General features: G+C 29.5%; 1 protein-coding gene across 1 annotated transcript in view; it reads left to right on the plus strand.

Moving 5' to 3' along the window:
- Window positions 1-19,725, plus strand: part of LOC129225856 (discoidin domain-containing receptor 2-like) — a 214,878-nt gene that overhangs the window by 47,070 nt on the left and 148,083 nt on the right. Inside the window, exon 2 of the mRNA XM_054860378.1 lies at window positions 18,248-18,510. Coding sequence (XP_054716353.1) covers window positions 18,327-18,510 — 184 coding nt within the window. The 5' untranslated portion in view covers window positions 18,248-18,326. The remainder of the gene's footprint in view (window positions 1-18,247; window positions 18,511-19,725) is intronic.

The following is a 19,725-nucleotide window of genomic DNA, read 5'->3' on the forward strand; positions in this document are numbered from 1 at the left end:
AAAGGAATTTTAAAAATTCATATTAGCTATAAAAAGAAGTTTCAAACTTTTTAGCATTAAAGTACCACAAAATAATTCATTGACTTTCGTTTGGAATATTTACTCAATATTTTGAGGATAAGTCGAAAATAAAAAGTCTTTGAGCTCAATGAAGACATTTTTGTGAGATTTTCAGAAAATTTACTACGTTGATAATTTACGAAAAAAAATTAACTTCTTAAATGTTGCTACTGTACGCAGACAATGTCTTTAAAGCTTCATAACAATGGGCTGAGAATGTTTTGAGTTATCATTTATTAAGGGAAAAATATGACACAGAAAGCGATTTCGAGAAATACGAATTTTGAGTTTTAACTTAGACTTTACCTTAATTTATGCACCAACGAATTCGAATGTAGCTGCTTCTAATGATTTAAGAAAAAGATTGACCAACTATTTGAAGCTAACTAAACGGTCAATCGAATAAATTCGTTTTTCTAAAAAAGAAAAAAAGAACGGGAAATTTATCAAAAGTATCCAGTTTTGCGTGTACGGATACCTTAAACAATCTTAAAAGCTCTAAACATTTTATATACCTAATGATTATAAGGAACAAGATTGAAACATTTATTTAAAGCTAAGTAAAATATTAATCCATTAAAATTTATTTTTCTAAAAAAATTGGAAATTTGTCACAAATATCCAGTTTTTAGCGTGTGTGGATACCTTAAACAATCTTAAAAGCTTTAATTATTTCTTTAAAGTTTAAACATTAGCTTCAAAAAGTAAATAAAATGTACACATCATAGCTTTCAGTATCAAAATTTAAACCTCAAACAATAACTGTTTCTTGCTTATGAATAAACGAAAATCGATGAAACATAATAAATATCCACAAAACGATTTTTTGATGGAGACGTTTCAAATTGTCTCAGTAAACAGTATTTCAAACAAAAAAGGAATAAAAAAAGCCGTAATGAAAGGCCGTTTTTTAATAATAAGAAAATAATGAAGAAAAAATGTTGAAATATATATACTGAAAAAAAAGGAAATCAAGCATTAAATAGTTGTAACAAATTATACTTTCCTGTATGTTTTCCTTTATATAAGTAGATGGATATGTTCTGGAATTTTGACGGCAATGTTATTTCTCCTCTGATCGTAATTAGCTTTTTCTTTGTTTTCGTAGCATAAAATGTTTATTCCGTTGATTAATATATTTTCATTTCAAAATTTATAAAGAATCTTTTTATGCACCGCTCTAGTTATTATTCCTTTTTAATGAACTGCTTGGATCATAAATTATTCTTTTAGAAAATCTGAATGAAATATTTAATGTATTTAATTGATGTTTTAATACATTTTTTTAGATTGATGAAAACAATTACGAAGTACATTTCAAAAACCGTAGGCTACGTTTATATTTTACATGTGTTTCTTTTCTTTAGATTTAAGCTTTGATTTTTCAAGTCACAAAGACTGATCTTGTTAAAAAAACAACGTGTTTTAGGTAAATTTTAACTAAATACACACCATGATTTATCTGCTATTTTTTCAGTGAATTAAATAAATTTTCTTAAAAACGATCATAAACTTATTCATATCATTATGTACGCATTGGCATAAAATAAATAATATATTATCAATCAATTCAAAAACTGATTATAATTGATTTTCTCTTAATATTTGAAAAATATTAAGAGCTTCATAATTATAATATTTAATGCTGCTTAAGTTTTAATCGACTGCCAAATCGATTTTTGGTTATTAATTGTAAAATTGAGCGCCTGATTGTTTAATTTTTGTGATTAGAAAATGTGCTTGGTGCAGTTTTGAATTTAAAAATATTAAATGTCAAAAATTTGGTTAAAACATCTAAAAATATTTTCATTCAGTTGATTGATTTATTTATTTAAGGAAACAATTGAAATAAAAAAAAACTTCCCAGCCAGTTTAATAATCGTACCTTGTGGCTTCGAATTAGCGTAAACCTGTTCATTTTTACTATAAGTTCTTTAGTTCTTACGCTACTTAAAACCTTTTTTGTTTCGTATTAGTGTAAAACTTGCAAAAACGAGTAACAAGAGTAGTCTGCAAATTGTAGTCATGTTTCGTTTGGTATATGGACAAGTTAATAACTTTAAATAGGAGATTACTGAAAAAAAGTACATCTAATTTGTAATGTATTTTTTAAGCATAATGCTTTACAACTCTTTTGCATTAAAATATGAATGTCTACTATTATCCAAAAAAAAAAAACTGTCAAAGTTGAATTTCAGTTTAGTTAATTTGTAAACATTAGCAACTACGTTTTTAAATGTTTACGATAATTTATAAATATTTCTATTAGCTATGTGCTTACTCGTAAAATGCAGACGAAGTGAAAATAGTCATTCCCTATTCTTTGGAGTGGTTAACGTTCTAAGAATATGTTTATGGAATCAAACATTAAAACAAATCATTTAATTAAATTGTATAAAAAAAATATTTCTAACACTAAAATAATTGTTTAATGTTAATTACTTAACGTTAATTAATAATTCTTTAAAATTAATAGTTATTTGTCTTGTTAATTAATAGCTTTTTAATGTAAATAAATGATTCTTTAATATTAATTAATAATTATTTAATTTTAACTCAATAAATCAAAATGAAGAAAACGTTTTGGTTTATCTTCTACACGTTTTTCATCGTTTAACAATAACACATTCAAAATCCTGGAATTTTCAGTGTAAAAGTAATTTGACCTTCATTCTCTCGGTGTGGTTAAAAGTTAGGTAAAATTTTCTTCAAAGTAATCAAGCCCATTTCAAGCACTGCTGAGCAATGACATGACCAATTTTACATCAGACATTCGATTCCTTCCAAAACCGGAAATATAAAGCAATGCTCGATAAACATTATGAATACCACAAGAGTTCCAGCGAATAAACATGCCAAAACAATGAATTCTTTACTAGAATTTATATACACGCTGATTTTGATCGACTCCAGGAAATGTCTTCGGAAACTCAACAAGTTCTTGTTCCTTTTCAAGTCGTAAAAGCACCAAGTTAATGGATGGAATATGCAGTCATAGGTTATTCCTTGTTTTCGTACTTTTGCCCTAAGGCATCTGAGCATTGTTACTTGCTGATTGAGTTAAGCTGTTAAATTTTATGAAGGGCAGAGAGTGTTTATATGGCAATTTTTACGATATAATCATGTTTATCTTTTCATGGCCAAAGTCATTATTCCAGTTGAGATGCATCGGATTCCAGGAAACAACATCATAAACATTAAACTGGAGCTTTTCTAAATAAGTCTGTTTCTTGTGTATGGCGCCATGAGTTTGAATACTTAAAATATAATCTTATTTTCTTTTTGGAAGTTGGAAAAAGAAAAATTGAAAATTTGACTCGAGTGATGCGTAAACATTCTTATTTATTTCAAGCGCTTTCTAAGTAAAACTTCTAGTATACTGAATGCAATTTAAAGTGGGATAGTCTAATAGTTTACTGATATAAACTAATTCTTGAAATTACATTATATTCAATTATATGGGACAGCAGATTAGGAGTTTTATTGCTGTTAGAAAATACTGAAATCATCTATTTTACGTGTGTAATTAATTAAAACATAATTTCATTTCTTTGTCTAACTATTTCGTTTTATAAAATGTTTAATGTTTTGAGGGTTCCAGTCTAAAATGTAATATTGTACTTTTTGAACAAAAGCCTTTTTTTTTTTTGAGTAATTCAATCATATCGCAGTGTTAACACGTACATTTTAATAAATATATATAAATTACGAAAATAAATGAGAAATGGCATGAATTTGTGAATGGAGACTGAAATATGCAAGTAATGTAATTGAATCAATTAAATTATTATGTAAAAAATATGTATTATTGTCTACACTAATTTATGTAACAATCTAAGAAAATCAATAAAAATATTTACATTTAAAACAAAAGTTAATGCAGTAACTTTTAATAAAAGTTTTCTTTAAATTCTAAGTAATTTTGATACATTAATGTAGGTGTCTAAATATGTCTTTTTTTAATATTACTGTTTACTAAAACATTGGCTACCTGTCGCCAAACAGAAGGTGAAGAAACATTCTGAAATAATAGATGTAGGCATTTTAGTATCTTCTCTGAGGTAACAGGCACTTTGCACCATTTGTCACACTTAGTATTGAAAAAAAAAAAAACTCATGTTCTGTATTGAAGCTTAAAACACAGCTTTGATAGCGATTTTCACTTTTATTTTGCGTTATTTCATGAGCACTCTTTTCACTAAGTTTATTACTTTAGTCAAATATGGGGTATTCCATATCTAGCTCTACTGTAAATACACTAAAATATATCTGCTTCCATTATGATGCCTGCAATAAATTCTCTGATTACAATATTTACGTAACTGTAAAATATGTCTTATCACTTCGTGGCTCTAGTTTAAACTTTTAAGCACCTAGATCTTACCTTAATAGTCACCGAAAGGTACAAAGATAAGAGCTTATCTTTCATTGCTGCTGTTTCCTGTAGGTGACAAATTGATAAATAACACTCTTATCTCGAAAGCTAAAAGGATGAATATTGTTGTAGTTATGTGGTTATTTAACTTGCATTGTGTCATCCCCGTGGCAGTAACTGTGGTTGTTCAGTTAAAAAACCAAATAACAAGTTAAGAAACTATCACTATTGCCTTTTCTAATTTAAAAACGTATCAATTGAGGCAGGGTTGGCAAAAACCCAGGTTTTTTTAAAAAAGCCCATGGACCCAGGGTTTTTTGGGTTTTTTTAAATAAAACCCAAAAAAACCCAACTAAAGTTGGGTTTTTTTAAAAGAAATGTGGGTTTTTTTGTCTTTTTTTAGGGGAAAGGGGGGGGGGTACTCGTAGTATATTGTAGCATAAGTATATGGACAAAGCACAAAAATTGTCTTGATAAAAAAAGCTGGAAAATTCAGCGTTTTCTGAAGAAAAGTATAAAAGACGACAAAATTCAAGAATGGTGAAGTTTCAGATTTTTTTAGTTTCCATGATTACCAACAGTTAAGGCAAAGTTACTTCTTGAGTGATAAAATCTATTGTTCGTTTGTTCGTTTTTAATTTCTACATTTCTTTTTTTTTGTATTTTACTTTATTGTATTTCATTTTGTTATGCAAAACTACTGTAGAACCTCAAGTAGTTTAAATCCCTTTTTACTGAATTCCAGCTTAATCAAGACGTTTCTTTGAATTTTATGTTGCCTGTTTTTCTATTTCGGTGTGCAGAGTAAGAAATATTAAACTTTTTCGTAAAATAATGAAAATACTGTACATCCTATTCTGTTTTCTGTCCGACTATTTGTAAAACCTGTTAATTTCTAAAAAATATACCTTGTGTTTATTCGAGTTTTGTGACGTGTTGGTTTGCAGAAAATAATTCACATGAGAGCCTTTTAGCTAAAGTAGTATCCTTTGTACAATCTGCAAATATTGAGAAAATCTGACGTGACAGGACTTAATCAAGATAATTTGAGTTCATTTTTGACCAGTTGAAGGAAAAAAGTTAAATATATTTATTTAAAATCTTTGAAGTATTTTTTAATGCCCTTAAGAGTTAAGAAATACTATTAAAGTTCAAAATTCATTTTTTATATTCATTTTCTATGGTGAAGAAGAAATAAAAAAAGAAGTTTAAATTGTAAAAGTATTTAAATTAATTATTTTTTTTTAAAAAAACTTCTCAGAAAATTTAAAAAAACCCAAAAGTGGGCTAAATAATGGGTTTTTTTAAATGGGTTTTTTCAAAAAAACCCATTGGGTCCAATCCGGCCAACCCTGAATTGAGGTTGTTTCATTACAAAGTAAACGTAAAACTTTGATTAAATAACCTTTGCTTTACCTAAACATTTTAAATATACAGTGCTGGCCAAATTATTAGATTAAGACTGTTATAAAAGCAAATTCTTTATTGATTACGTAACTATAGACACATTAACGAACAGTGAAATAATTATCTAATATTTAGTATGCATTCCCTTGTTCTTGATGAGCATTAAGTCTTTTGGCATACTTTTCACAAGGTTTACACCATTTCTTAACTTTTTCAAAAAGGAGACAAAAAATTGTTTATACTCACTATAATATATACTCACATACACATACTCACTAATTACCTAAACTTTAAATATAACAGAACACACTAATAAAAAGAACTAGTGAGCTATTTAAGCCGATTAAGGTTATGTTTCTGGTAGATATATATACAAAGAACATAAACGAAGCAGACAGTGCTGCCACCTGAAAACATTAAATTATGCTAAAAAAACGTAATAATCAGTGTACAGTATGTACTGTACTTTAACAGTAAAATAAATAGTATTTTAGTACAAATAGTGTAGAAAAAACAAAAACAAAAAACTCTTTAGTCTAATAATTTGGCCAGCACTGTAATTGAAAACCTTTTAAATAACATATATTTTTCAAATTCCTGTTTGAACCATTTTTATCTCAAACAGGATCGGACATTTTTCACTGTGGGCATGTATTTCTAATATGAACAAAAAGTGTAGCAATTATTTTCTCTTTTATTTATTATTATGATTTTAAATCTTGAAGATAAGATAAGCGATACAAGTGATTCACTTTATTTTTAAAGTTCCTGCAACAGAAAATCAAAAAAAAAAAAAAAAAAAACCTCACAAATTCAAAATATTAAAAAATAAGAGCTTTTATTTCTTTCTGATTTATAAATCATTCGTTCTTGTTCGTTGTCCATTTTTAATTTGATCGCAGACATCGTTGTCCATTTTTAATTTGATCGCAGACAAATTCCTATCTGTTTTCTTCTAAAAACCTGGTAAAAGAATTATGTAATAAATTTGTATCAGCAAATCATGAACAAAGAAAGATTTTTAAAAAGTGTTGTAAAATAGTAGCAAGCATTATTAAAAGCAAGTCTTTAAAGTATGATTACATACTCTTTATAATCGTAATTTTTATTCGTAGCTTGGTTGTTTCTAATATCATCATTATACTATGAAGAACCAGTTTTATAATGTCAAATCCTTGTGTTTTTAACTTGCACTAGACACCAAATATGTTATTAATTTTTTAATTGTTTTGTCTATAAGTTTGTAATTCACATAAAATATACCTCACTTCTTTGTAACTAACCTGAAATTCAGTTCATTAATATAAAAAACCGAAGCAAAGCAATAACGTTGAAGCTGCTTTAAGTTTAACAAAAATCTGATATTTGTTGAAACTTTTAACTAATTTTACGTCATGTCTTATCTATGCATTCTTTTTCGAATCGTTTTTACATTTGAAGAAAACATCGTGCATCATTTTTTCTTTAAAACAAATATATAAATAAAGGAAATAAAGTACCCGCAGAAGATTTTGGGAAGATGTATAAATAGAAAATACAATTGCAAATAAATAAATTTTAATAATTAGGTGTAAAAAAAACTGACACTAAAGTTCATAATGCTATTATTCAAATACCAGATCTTTATCTCATTACATAATAATCAAAAATATTATTGTCAAACTAAATACTCTATTCCTGGTCAAAATATTTCTACCTTATCCCATTTAATTTACTTCTGTCTTTAAAAAAGGGGGGGGGGGAACTCTTAAACAGCGTTCATAAAGTCAAATTCAATTAAATTAACGGCATACCAGTTCACGACACAACTAGTTTTATAGCCACACATTTTTAAAAAAGCCACCATGTTTCCAACTTAAAAACACAAAATGTTTCAATTGAAAATAGTGACACTGGTGTGGCATAACTCTTACGTTAGATAAAAACAGAACTCAGACACGTCCTCGCTTCCTCTAAAACTCCGGGGCGGAAACACGAAATAAAATAAAGTCTGCTCGGACTGTCTTGTCTAGTAAAAACCAAACAACAAGGACTGTATAAATTCCAGACGGTGTTATTACTTAACAACGGTAAAATATATCTGTCTGGTTGCCCCGTTGGGCACAAACTGCTTCTAAGTGCTTCGACGGGGGGGAAAAAAATTTATGTGGATGGCCTTCAGAGAAGTTTACCCGATGTATTAAAATTTATTGGTGGCTTAGAAAATTTTATTACAGATACTTACCTATGAGGTTTATCCTCAAAGGTCATAAAATGATATTTACCTCAATAACAAGACACACTATGACTGGTTGGTGGAGGTTTTGTAACAGCTTTCAACTCTTTATTACAATGTCCATCTTTTAGTTATTTATGTCCCAATATTGATTGTTGGATGATATGTAAAAGGTACTTACGTCCTAGTGATAAATATTTCTTTATTTCTTTTGCTTTTTATCGTTTCATGTTTTATTCCCGATTACTGCTTTTAGTATATATATATATATATATATATATATATATATATATATATATATATATATATATATATATATATATATATATATATATATATATATATATCAATTTAAAAAAAATATCGAACATTTTATCTATATATTTTTCCTGGCATCTAAAACCAATAATAATATTCAATAACGCAAGCCTTTAGTTTCAATCCATTAGTTAAGTATTAACCTGTGTTTTCAAATTATGCTTATAATATATGCATTTTTGAAAAGAGCGACACATATATTAGTCGCTCTTTGCAAAATTGCTGTATGTCCTTGTAAGTGATTTTATTTTTATTTATTATTAATTAAATAAAGCTCTTCGCAAATGTTTCCTCAGTAAAACAATACAAGTGTTCAGCTACTATTAGTCATTAGATATTAATTTTTCGAAAGATACGTTATAAAAACCAAAGATGCAAAACGGGCAGAATGTTTCACCAAAGGTAGAAAAAATGGTGGAAAATGGGAATAGAGAAAATAGCTTTTTTGGGGGGCATATTTTTTTCCTGCCATCAAAGATTTAACAATTTTTGGCGGCCACTTGTTGATGGAGATATAAATTCATATAGATATGCAATGTTTCCTTATTGTCGCGCACATATTGGTTTTCCATTAAAGGCAAAATGAAAATCATATAAATATTTAAACATTATAATCAATAACAATACTTGTATTAAGTACTACCAGTATAGTTTTTTAAAATAAAAAAAGATAATAAATAAGTAAGCACATTTGAGGGGGGGAGGGTTAAGATTTGAATGAAATTAAAATGAGCCAAAGTTCAAATCCTCTTCTGGTTATCATTTTCGATCCATACTGAAAGATACTTTTGAATAAACTGAATAAAACAATAGTAAAAAGTTGCATTTGTGCTTATCAAAATAGCAATTTTTCGAAATATTTAAAATGTTTTAAATCTTAAATACAATATATTCAAGCAATAACACCCTGAAAGTAAAATTTTACTTTTATACCAAAAATGTTCGTGATATGATTCCGAAAAAACATCTTTAAGTCCAGACTTTCCCACCAAAGATGAGACTGGAATTTTTAAAAAGGACGCCTCTTTTTTTCTTTCCGCAATATTTGGATGAATGGTTTCCAATATTTGCCCTCCGTATTTTGGAAACTAAGCATTATTTCGTAATGCTTTTGTGTTGAGACGTTGAGGATAATGAACTGAATATTTTGTTTAAAGTTTAAAGGATGTGTTGAAATTAAGTGTACTAATGAAATCTTCATCGAAAATTCTGAATTTATTTAAACTAACGTTCCTTCTCATTTCACTGCCACTCCTGTTTGACAAGATAGTCTTCTCAATTTTGAAATTTTTTTTATGTTATAGCTATATATAGAGTATAACTATATATAGGGTATAACTATATATAGATTTTATGCATGGTTGTTATTGCATACCAACTATAGGCTGTTTAGCGAGAGCTGATACCTATATATGCAGATAAATGGGATCATTTCGTGATTTCTTTGGAGCTAGGATGATTGGAAGAAGTGTCATTTTGATTTTTTTTTAATTAAAAAAATACCTTTTCTTTCTGAAACCGTTTTAAAAATACTTATAAAAAAATTTCGTCTTCTATCCACTGCAAAAAAAGAGAAATATTCAGAGTTTAAGTTTTAGTGAATGTTTTTTTTTTTTTTTTTTTTTTGCAAAATCAACGACGGAAGAGAGAAAACTCATTGGCTTAATAGCTCTCTATCAGTACAAATATAATTTACCAATCACTAAGAAGCCATAAATATGGCAAGTAGTGACCTTGATATATGTTATTGCTCTCAGATCTCTTTCACATGCTTTTTATTGATCGCTCTTCTCTCAATATTTGTGTTATACCTTAAGCAAGGTTCTCATTATATATACTTCCTTATGGAGACTTAACGTCTAATTAAGGCCCCGATATATTCAAATTGAGTTTTATTTATTTTCCTGTTACCCACATTTCAAATGTAAAAAGGTTCATACTTAGATGGGTATCGAAGGCCTGCAAAATGGTGCATAATAGTCCAAACGATAGGTACAAAAAAAAAAAAACTGGTTAGAAATATTTGAATTTAGGAGAGAAACTTGGACTGTGGATTGTGGACTACACCTAATGTGTGAGTGTGGTTGTTTCTTAGAAATTTTTTTGGACAGTTTATAGTCAAAATAATAAAGTAAATAAAAAAAATGCAGAAGATACAATATTCAACAAGATAACAGAACTGTCCCCATAACTTCCAAAACATCAATACATGAACTAATCAACCAACATTAAATTATATGTTCAAAATACAATGAAACCTGAATATTTTTTTTTTAAACATTTACTTGAAAACAGGTTTATTGCAGTAATTATTATCAAATTCATTTTTTGGTGAAACTAATCGTTTACAAAACGAAGAGTAATGTTTGATACATATACTCCTATAAAACATTCTGCTTGAAAGGCATGTCGCACCTTCATAGTTTTTATACATTCGACCTTTTTTTTTATTTCCCCCTTATGTTAAATTTTATTATTTTGATTGACCCTTTATACTGTTGTGAGCTTTTGAACTGCAATTTATTAGTATCTCTCCAAGTTAAGGCATGCACTCTAACCTGTTTTTGTGCGGTCAATGGAGACCGCATAAAAAATCGCATAATAAAACCGTCCGTTTTAAATGGAATGTCGTCCGTATTGAAAAGAATTTTCACAATTGAGTCCCAATCTGATTGAAATATTTATGCACCGCACAAAAAAAATCGCATTAAAAAATCGCACAAAAAAAGACCGCACAAAAAGTTTTGAGCATGTAAATACTTGTTTTGAGACAAAATACAAGAAACGAAAAAACAAATAAAAAATATATTAATGCTTTATAGTTGATACACTATTACACTGCTACTTCACAATTCACACTAATAACGACCTACGATTTATAAAAATAGATTATCTTGTATTGATTGCTTATACTCTATACATGATTTAAAAACTACGCATAAAAACACAACTCTTTCGAATCGCCAGCGGTATAGGTCCTTGGGGGATCGGCGTATCCCTGCAGCCATAACTTTGAGTCTCCCACACGAATTGATTCCTGAATTGTTGTAACTCCTAGAGCTAGACGCAACGGAACCCAGATGGTCACCTGCAACTCATGGGTCAATAGCAGGTCGATTACAAAAACCCTATAGCAGTGTTTCTGGATGTTTCATTCGACACACAGCAAACATTTTCATGTTTCTTTTTTTATCACAAGAGCGGAAGACTGCAAGCGTTAAGATAAATGCCGAGCCTCTGGTAAATAGTGTATCTAATGTGATAAGGCATGAACTATTTAGGATATATTTCAGTTGTTGATGTAAGAAGTTTGCGTTGTGGGTTTTGTTAACTTGAAGTTTGAGAGTGTTATGATAGTTTTGAACAAATAAAGGGATTCAAAAAAACTTTCAAAGTGTACGTCCATAAAGTCATACATTAAAAAAAATCTAAGTAATGTGCCAATTTAAATTTTTAACGTTTTCGGTTTCGAATTCGTTGGATCATATATAATGTGACAATACAGTTTTTTTAAAGGACAATTTTATCTTTTTTTTGTCCCTCATTTTAACCTGCTTTCGGTTTATCCGTTGCACTTGTGCCGCCCAATTTCGCGGATATTTAGAAGTTTACTATATAAAGATAAGTCTTTGGGATATCGTTCTCTCATCGAAATAGGTAGTTGTGTAGTCAAACAATTTTTACCTCCGCCAGTCCTTGAACGCCCCATATCCGGTGCCATTATTGTTTAGCATAACGTCATATCCCTCTGACGACTTACTGGAAGATAAATACTTTTAGAAAAAAAAGTTAATACTTAACACTAGTCGATAACTATAACCCCCCCCCCCCCCCAAATATTATATACGCTGATGGTATGTGCATGCGTTTATAAAAGAAAAGTTATAAACTAGAACCCATCAGATAAAGTAAGTCTAGTTTGTCCCCTGTTCATTTACTGATTATGTGTTTTATAAGATTTTATACAATGTAATGCTTCCACTGAAGCAATCAAAGTCCGTAAATTTATCTTTTCTTTCTAAATATGTTCAGAAATAAAATAAATATTTTTTGTGGTGAAAAAAACCTTTTTCTTTCCATAATGGCCGAATTGCCATAGAAAGAAGCGTCATAAATTATTTACGCAATTAATTCTTACATGTTACTTTAGTTAACATTTACGTCCTATGACCCTTCTGCATGTTTTACAAATCGATGCCTCGCAGTCGAAACGGGTATTCCTTTTTGGCAACTTTCTGCGAGACACACTTACTCAAATTACGTTAAGAAAACTTACTTCCGAACAAAATAGTCGTAAAAGCTAAGAATATGCAATGCAAACGTGTCTACCTGCGTTTTAGAAGGCGAATTTCTAAAAATATTCTTTCTCTTAAAAAGTAGCTTTCTCGTGAGTGTGTATTAAAATTTCCCTCATATGCGTGTTTTCCTAAGTTTCTAGCATTTCTCATAAAAAAACTATATGCAAGAACATTTTGAAGCTTTCTCCTAGTTTCAAATTTTCTTTCTGTTTTTTTTTTCCAAAAAATCCCATCGCAGCGAACCTCATTCCTAGCACAAGGATTGCTAAAGTGGAATTCTGTCTTGTGATCGAATCGAAATAGAGCGAGATATATCCCACAGCAAAAAAAAAAAATAGAAATTCACTTTACATTTTTTTTCTAAGAGAAAAAGTAAAGCTAATATCAGTCGTTTCTGCTGGAGGCCATGAGTAAACTCATAAGTTTTCTAGAAGATTGAAGGAGGAGACTTGGATAGATCTTTTTACATCCGTGACAAACTTGATAACGCTTATAGTCGTGGTATTGTTAGAGAATCAAGTTTAAACCAGTCTGCAATATTGCAATTTCAAAATTATTTATCTATCGTTACCAATTAAACACCTCGGAACAGGAAAGCAGACATCTACAATTTGAAAACTTGCAGGAATCAGAGAAAAAAAATTAATTAAAAAAAATTGCAATTGAGGGTTGATACTGAATATCTTTTTAGAACGTGTCTGTATGAAAGCAATTTTAATTATATTTGAGAAATTTACAGCGTGTTCTCGTTTAACTTGCAGAACCTCTATCTAACCGTTAGTCTCAGATGCATATTTTCAATTGCAAAACTGGTCAAAATAAGATGCTGAGTATAAAATATTGAAAGTTTGAATTGAGTGGGGGGGAGGAAAATTTGTGAAAAAATACGAAGTTTATTTTTTAATGCTAACCCTAAGTCCCCGAACTTCTGTTTAGGAAATTAATTTACATTGAAAAATATTTCAGCACAAGAATTTTAACATTAGCACGAAAAAATTTCCTCGAGATATGAAGCGTATTCTTTGCCTTATGCCACTTTGCAGTCACAGTATATCACTCTTTTTGAGTGAAAATACAGCTGCTAACACAAAGGTTTTAAATTTCTAAGTAAGCCTAGAGTGTTCTTTTTTAATTTGCACGAGCTTTAGTTGTGTGATTTTACTTATTATAGCATAACAATTGCATTTTGTTAAATAGCAATGTAAAATATAAACAATATGTTTTTTTACTTCGACAACCTGTCATTCCTCTATAAGTTCACATTTCCTCTTCTGCACGGTCCCTTACAATTTCTAACTACTATATCTTCTTGAGTTTTAAAATGTTTCAAGTTTTTTGTGTCAAAATTATTTTTTTAATTTACTTCCCTAAATATAAGTTGAGAGACCAAGGTTCCATATAAAAAATTAGACTTCGTGATTTTCACTAATCTTCTTTATTTTCAAATTTGCACCAAATTCTGACCACTTTTGCAGTTGAAAGTATGCATCTAGAAGTAACAGTTGCGAATATAGTGGTCGTGCTCTTTAAACGAAGACAAGATGATTAGTTTTAAATGATATTAAACATATTTATAACCATTTTCAGAATGTTTTTGTTAGTTTGACCGGCTATATGTATGCAAACGTTTTTTTTGTAACCGCTTTCAATCCAACGAGATTCATACATTTAAATGAACTTGGCAGAAATTTGTCAATAACCACCAAGCTAGTTTTTGCGAAGTAACTTTTGGAATACTAATACCTAAGTTATTTTCAGAAACATTTCAGCAAATAAAAAGTTTCCAATATATTTTAAGGAAGATTCAAAATGATATGTGATGAGTAGTTTGTTTGTACAATTTCACGAAATTCAAAATTTAGTTCTTCATGTAATTTCTCTTCAAGCAATTACTCAGACTTTCGATTTTGTGAAATAAAAACATTTCTTAGTGATAATTTTTTGCTGTTTGATATGATGCTTTTGAACGATAACAACGGCTTCTAATACGTTTCATTTCAAAATTTAAACATTGTTGTTCCTTTTACTAAGTATTTTTAGCCTTAATTTTAAATTTTCAAATGTTTAGGATTTTCAAGAATTTGCTTTTTAAAAATTATTACTAGTAAAATGTTCATCTTTCTCTTGTTGAAAGATTATATTGCAGACTATCCCGAAGTTTAGTTTTCGAAAAAGAGAAAAAATAAATAAATTACGATGAAAATATGTATGAACAAAATATCGAGAAAATATCTTCATTCCGTCAATTCTCAACGCCTTAGACTTTTGGTTAATATTCATTTCTAAAAAGACAAGATTTTATTTTGTTATCTCTTCTAATCTGCCCCAAGTCCATTTTCAAATCATTGAGATGAAATAAGAATGCTATAAATATTAAATGAGGCAGTGAGAAGCAAAGGGATGTAAGTGGCAAAATTAAAATTTGGATATAACCAGTACAAATGTAGGTGAACCTCCCCTCTGTCTCAGGGTAAGAGATAGTACTTGTAGTCCTAGTAGGTGCTGTTGTACAGCATTATTAAGAGAGAAAAAAAAATGAAAGCCTACCTAAGACGTTATCTTTAAACGCGTTTAACTCAAAACTTGAAAATGCCCACATACGTTCATTTGCTTCTTACTTTCCCACACCATATTTTCAAGGATGCAATTGGAGGGAGAGGGCTGAAAGCAACCATCATTCTTGGTTTTTAGTTGTATTGTCAATCTTAGTATATTATTGCATCATTACTACAGCTAGACTTAACTAGCTTCGGGGAGAGGAGTGCCCTTTCAGTCATCTTGCATGTATGTACACATCCGTATCAGGATTTATTTATATTTTATTTTAACTAATGACACCTTCGTTCCTGCCATTTCTAGCTTAACTTGGTGAAGGGTACGAGTTACGGAGGAGAAAAAAAAGAAACGGAAGAGAAAATTACAATGTATGTACTGCACATACCCATACATAAACTATACCCATGTTGGGAACATGTGCTAAAACCGAGGGTCTTTGGTTTTATCGCGCACGGACCGAGTGAGAGAGCGTTGGGTTGACTCTGCAATGGGAGCTTTCCCCTGCTATACATAGCGCAATCAAAACAAACAAAGTATGCGCGATTTTTCTTTTGAGAAGAAAACATTGACTTCTCTATAGAATCATTTCAATCCCTTTGAACCTACTATTCGATAACATTATTATGTAACGATTTCTTATGTGCACGTAAGAATATTTTCCCCATTTCTTTATGCCCAATGATTGAATTATTCTTCATTTTATTTTTCACTCTATCATCCTTGAAGAAGCGAGTCAAGGATTTCTTCAAAATGATGAAAAAATGCCGTTTACTTTTGATCTTGTTCATTTCTTACTAACTGGATTCTTCTGCTGATAAGTCAGAGAAGCTCAAATTGTCTTGGAATCATCGAAAGAAAATGATAACCAAGCCCACACGAAGAAACTGAAAAAAAAGTCAGTAAAACTAATAAAGGGCTTATCCCCAGGCTCTTCGCAAACAGAATTTCTACGAGGGGTTATTCGGGAGATGGAGCGATTTCTTATACCTTGCCCTCTTCAAATGCGCTTATTGTGCAACTCTTTTTTAAGAAGAAATACGCCTTTTTTCCAGCTATTAGTGGGGTCCACTTTCAGATCTTTATTTTATAGTTGGATTTTATTTAATAGAAGGCAGTTCAGTAAGATATTAAGAAACTTTTTCCCGCCGAAATTGGCTTCAATTTCGTTCCAAGCATTTTTCGCAGTATATGAAACTGTGAAATAATAATAACTGTTTAATGTGAAAGGTTATTATTGTGTTACATTCTGGAATTTTTATTTGATTCCTTTAGTTTAGTGCATTTATTTTATTCATATTTTATTACTATTGTTCGAATAATTGTGTATGTGTGTAAGAGAAAGAGTATTGACTTAAGGTGTTTGGAAGCAGTCAACTTTTATGACTGCAGTGTATTAGAACATAACTTTTGATAAATCACGAACTATTCAAAGGAACGATTGCCCTGACTTTCAACTATTGAACGTAATATTGCCATCTCACAAGTTATTTCTTCTACGACATATTCAGCTTCTTTGAAATATCTTCATAGGAAGCAGACGCTGTCTGAAGTCGTGTTTTTTCAAAACTACTCAATAGACTGAAGAAGAATCAATCACTTGACATATGGAGGGTTATTGCTTGCTTGAACATTGACAGCGATTGTTTGAAGAGTCGCGTTTTGTTTGAATCGTACATCACCAGTGTAGCCAATGGGAAGGCTTAATACATCAGAAAGATGTCAAGCTGATATGACTAGTTGCTTGTTATACTGGAAATGTTTTTTTTTCTTTTTCTAGCATGAACTTAAGATTTTCTTCTTGTTGGTTCATTCGCTCTTTGTTGAAAGGAAAAGAATATTTTTCTACTCTAATACTTGTTTTGACAATGCAAAATTTATTTCATTACTTTATAATCAAAAATCTGTTAAATTTATTATTGATGGTCGAACGTTTCTGACTACTTCAAAAGTTATTGCTATTTTACAAAGAAAAAAAAACGTAAAATTTTACAATACAATATACATAATATTTTGCAAATGTACTTTTCTAATTTCAAATGTTTGTTGTTACATTGTAAATCCTAGTTTTATAGTTCGAAAAATTGCTTTTCAGCCATGAATTATGTTTTGCCTTTCTTAGATGGTAAAATTCATGGTTTATTCTGAATACGGTGTCCACATAGCTTACTAGTGATTACATCAGCGATTGTTTCAACTTTTTTCTTCGACAAAGCATGTATTTCTTTCGCAAACTATTGAACTATAAAGCTCCTTCTCGAAAGAATGTATGGAGAACAAATATGTAGTCAAAAAAAAAAAAAAAAAAGCATATCTGAAACTTTGCAAAGCTATTCTTTAGTAGTAAAACATTTAATTTATTCTCAAAAATCTCAAATGTGTGACTGTTAGGAAAAAGCTTATCTCTCTCTCCCTTATTTTTTCTGTTAGTAATGCTTTCCCAATATTAGTTTTAAAGTAACTTATATATATATATATATATATATATATATATATATATATATATATATATATATATATATATATATATATATATATATATATATATATATATATATATTTGAAAATAAAAGAAAAATCCTATCTAATAATTCTGCTAGGTTGTTTTAATGATTGAAAAATTCAGCAATGCCATTGGAGCATAATCGAAGTACTCACAAGAAAGGATTTATTCTGCGAAATGTTTTTTGTTTTGTGGAAAAAAACATCGTCAAAGTAATCATAAAAGCAAATGCGTTTTTAAAAGTAAAATGTCAACAATTTATTGAAATATTTTTGCTCAATTGTGCCTCAAATCCTTTTTCTAATCTGTGGACTTACTTATAAAATCCGTTATTAACTATTTTATTGTAAATTTATCAGTTGCAATTAACTATTTGTAAACCCATATTTTTCCTATGCGTATTCCATAAAGCAAATAAATAATAAAAAATGCATTTTTAATAATAAATTATTGAAAAAATGCGATGCCCATTAATCATAATATTCACCAATTTTAAAACTTATTTTTTTATCTTTCAGAGTTATCCTTCGGTAAGATGGGCGAATTCACATTACATTCAGAAACAAGTTGACTGAAACCGGAACTGAAGAAGAAACAATGAAAGAAGGAAGAAGCATTATGCTTTGTCCAAGGCCAAAGGACTGCTTACGGGAAAGAAAAATGATTATTCAATGCCATTACCGCAACAGAACTGAACCATTTTCATTGTGCCCCATTGTGATAGTGATAATTTTCATCCTTACTTTTTGCTCAACTTTATGTACAGCTGCAATCGACTTGGGTAAGGAAACATTTCTTATCAATAGGCTAGAGGTTCATTTATTTTTTGTGCGCTCAATTGCTTATTTATGTTGCTTTCGTGGGTCAATATTGTTATAAGTAAAATGATGGAAAACATTTCGTTTACGCTCATTTATTTAAGGTTTTTAATGAGCGGCTCAGGAAAAAACTTTTTATGAGGATAATTGTGGATCAGACCCATAAATCTAAAAAATACCTTCTTCAGCCTCTTCTATGCCACTGAAAAGTTATGATTTCCCACAACATACACAACAACTCTGCATGCATGTTGTACAGAGCTAAAAATGGGAATTAAGGTTTATTTGTGGTAGGATTAACTCAATTCGTGGTTCCTCATCCTGTTTCAAATTAATTTGAAAATTCATCATAATTTTTATGATAAAAAATTATGATGCGATTATTATAAAAAAAAAAATACTTTCAGATTTAATAGACGTTACAGGGGCATCCCAGTGGGAGGTCACGAGAGGTCACTGTGACCATCCAAAAGATCCTTTTTACGAAAATTTTGCTGTCCATTCAGTAAACTTGGGGATAACATTACAACATTGAGACTTTTTTTTCCTTTTTAAAAGTTTTTTAAATTGTTTTTTATGATGTCTTGTGTTTCCTTTTATTAAATGTTATGTAGGTACGATACCGTATTTAATCATTCGGTAAAATTGGGATTTCATTCGGCAAATGTGGAATTTTTGCCCTCCAGAAATTTTATTTCAAGGCCCTCCTGAGACTTTACCAATATATTTCAATCATTTTGCACGTTTTAACTTTGACTACAGTTCCTAAACATTTTTTTTTCATTTGAAAAGTAATTCAATCGTCAATAAAATTTAGTTTTATCGTATTAGATGACACATGTGATAAATTAAAACTTCAATGAGTTTGATTTGTGACAAATTTCCATTTCAATACAATGTAGGGTTATTTAATATCGAAATATCTTCGGCAATGTTGCCTTGATGTAACGACTTCAAATGATAACAAATGTATTCAAGTTCTTTGAAAACATAGTTAAATGCTTATACCAGCTTCTAAATATGTGTAATATTGCGTAAAACCTATGCAATGGCATTTTTGAATTAACAATTTGAATAAAAAATTTTTTTAAAAAACTTGAAAAAGAATTGCTTTTGCAACTTCAACTTGAAACATCAGATAGCGAAGAAATAAAATATTTTAAAGTGAAATGCACATG

This window comes from Uloborus diversus, chromosome 7 (assembly GCF_026930045.1).
Source record: "Uloborus diversus isolate 005 chromosome 7, Udiv.v.3.1, whole genome shotgun sequence".
Classification (NCBI taxonomy): Eukaryota; Metazoa; Arthropoda; class Arachnida; order Araneae; family Uloboridae; genus Uloborus; species Uloborus diversus.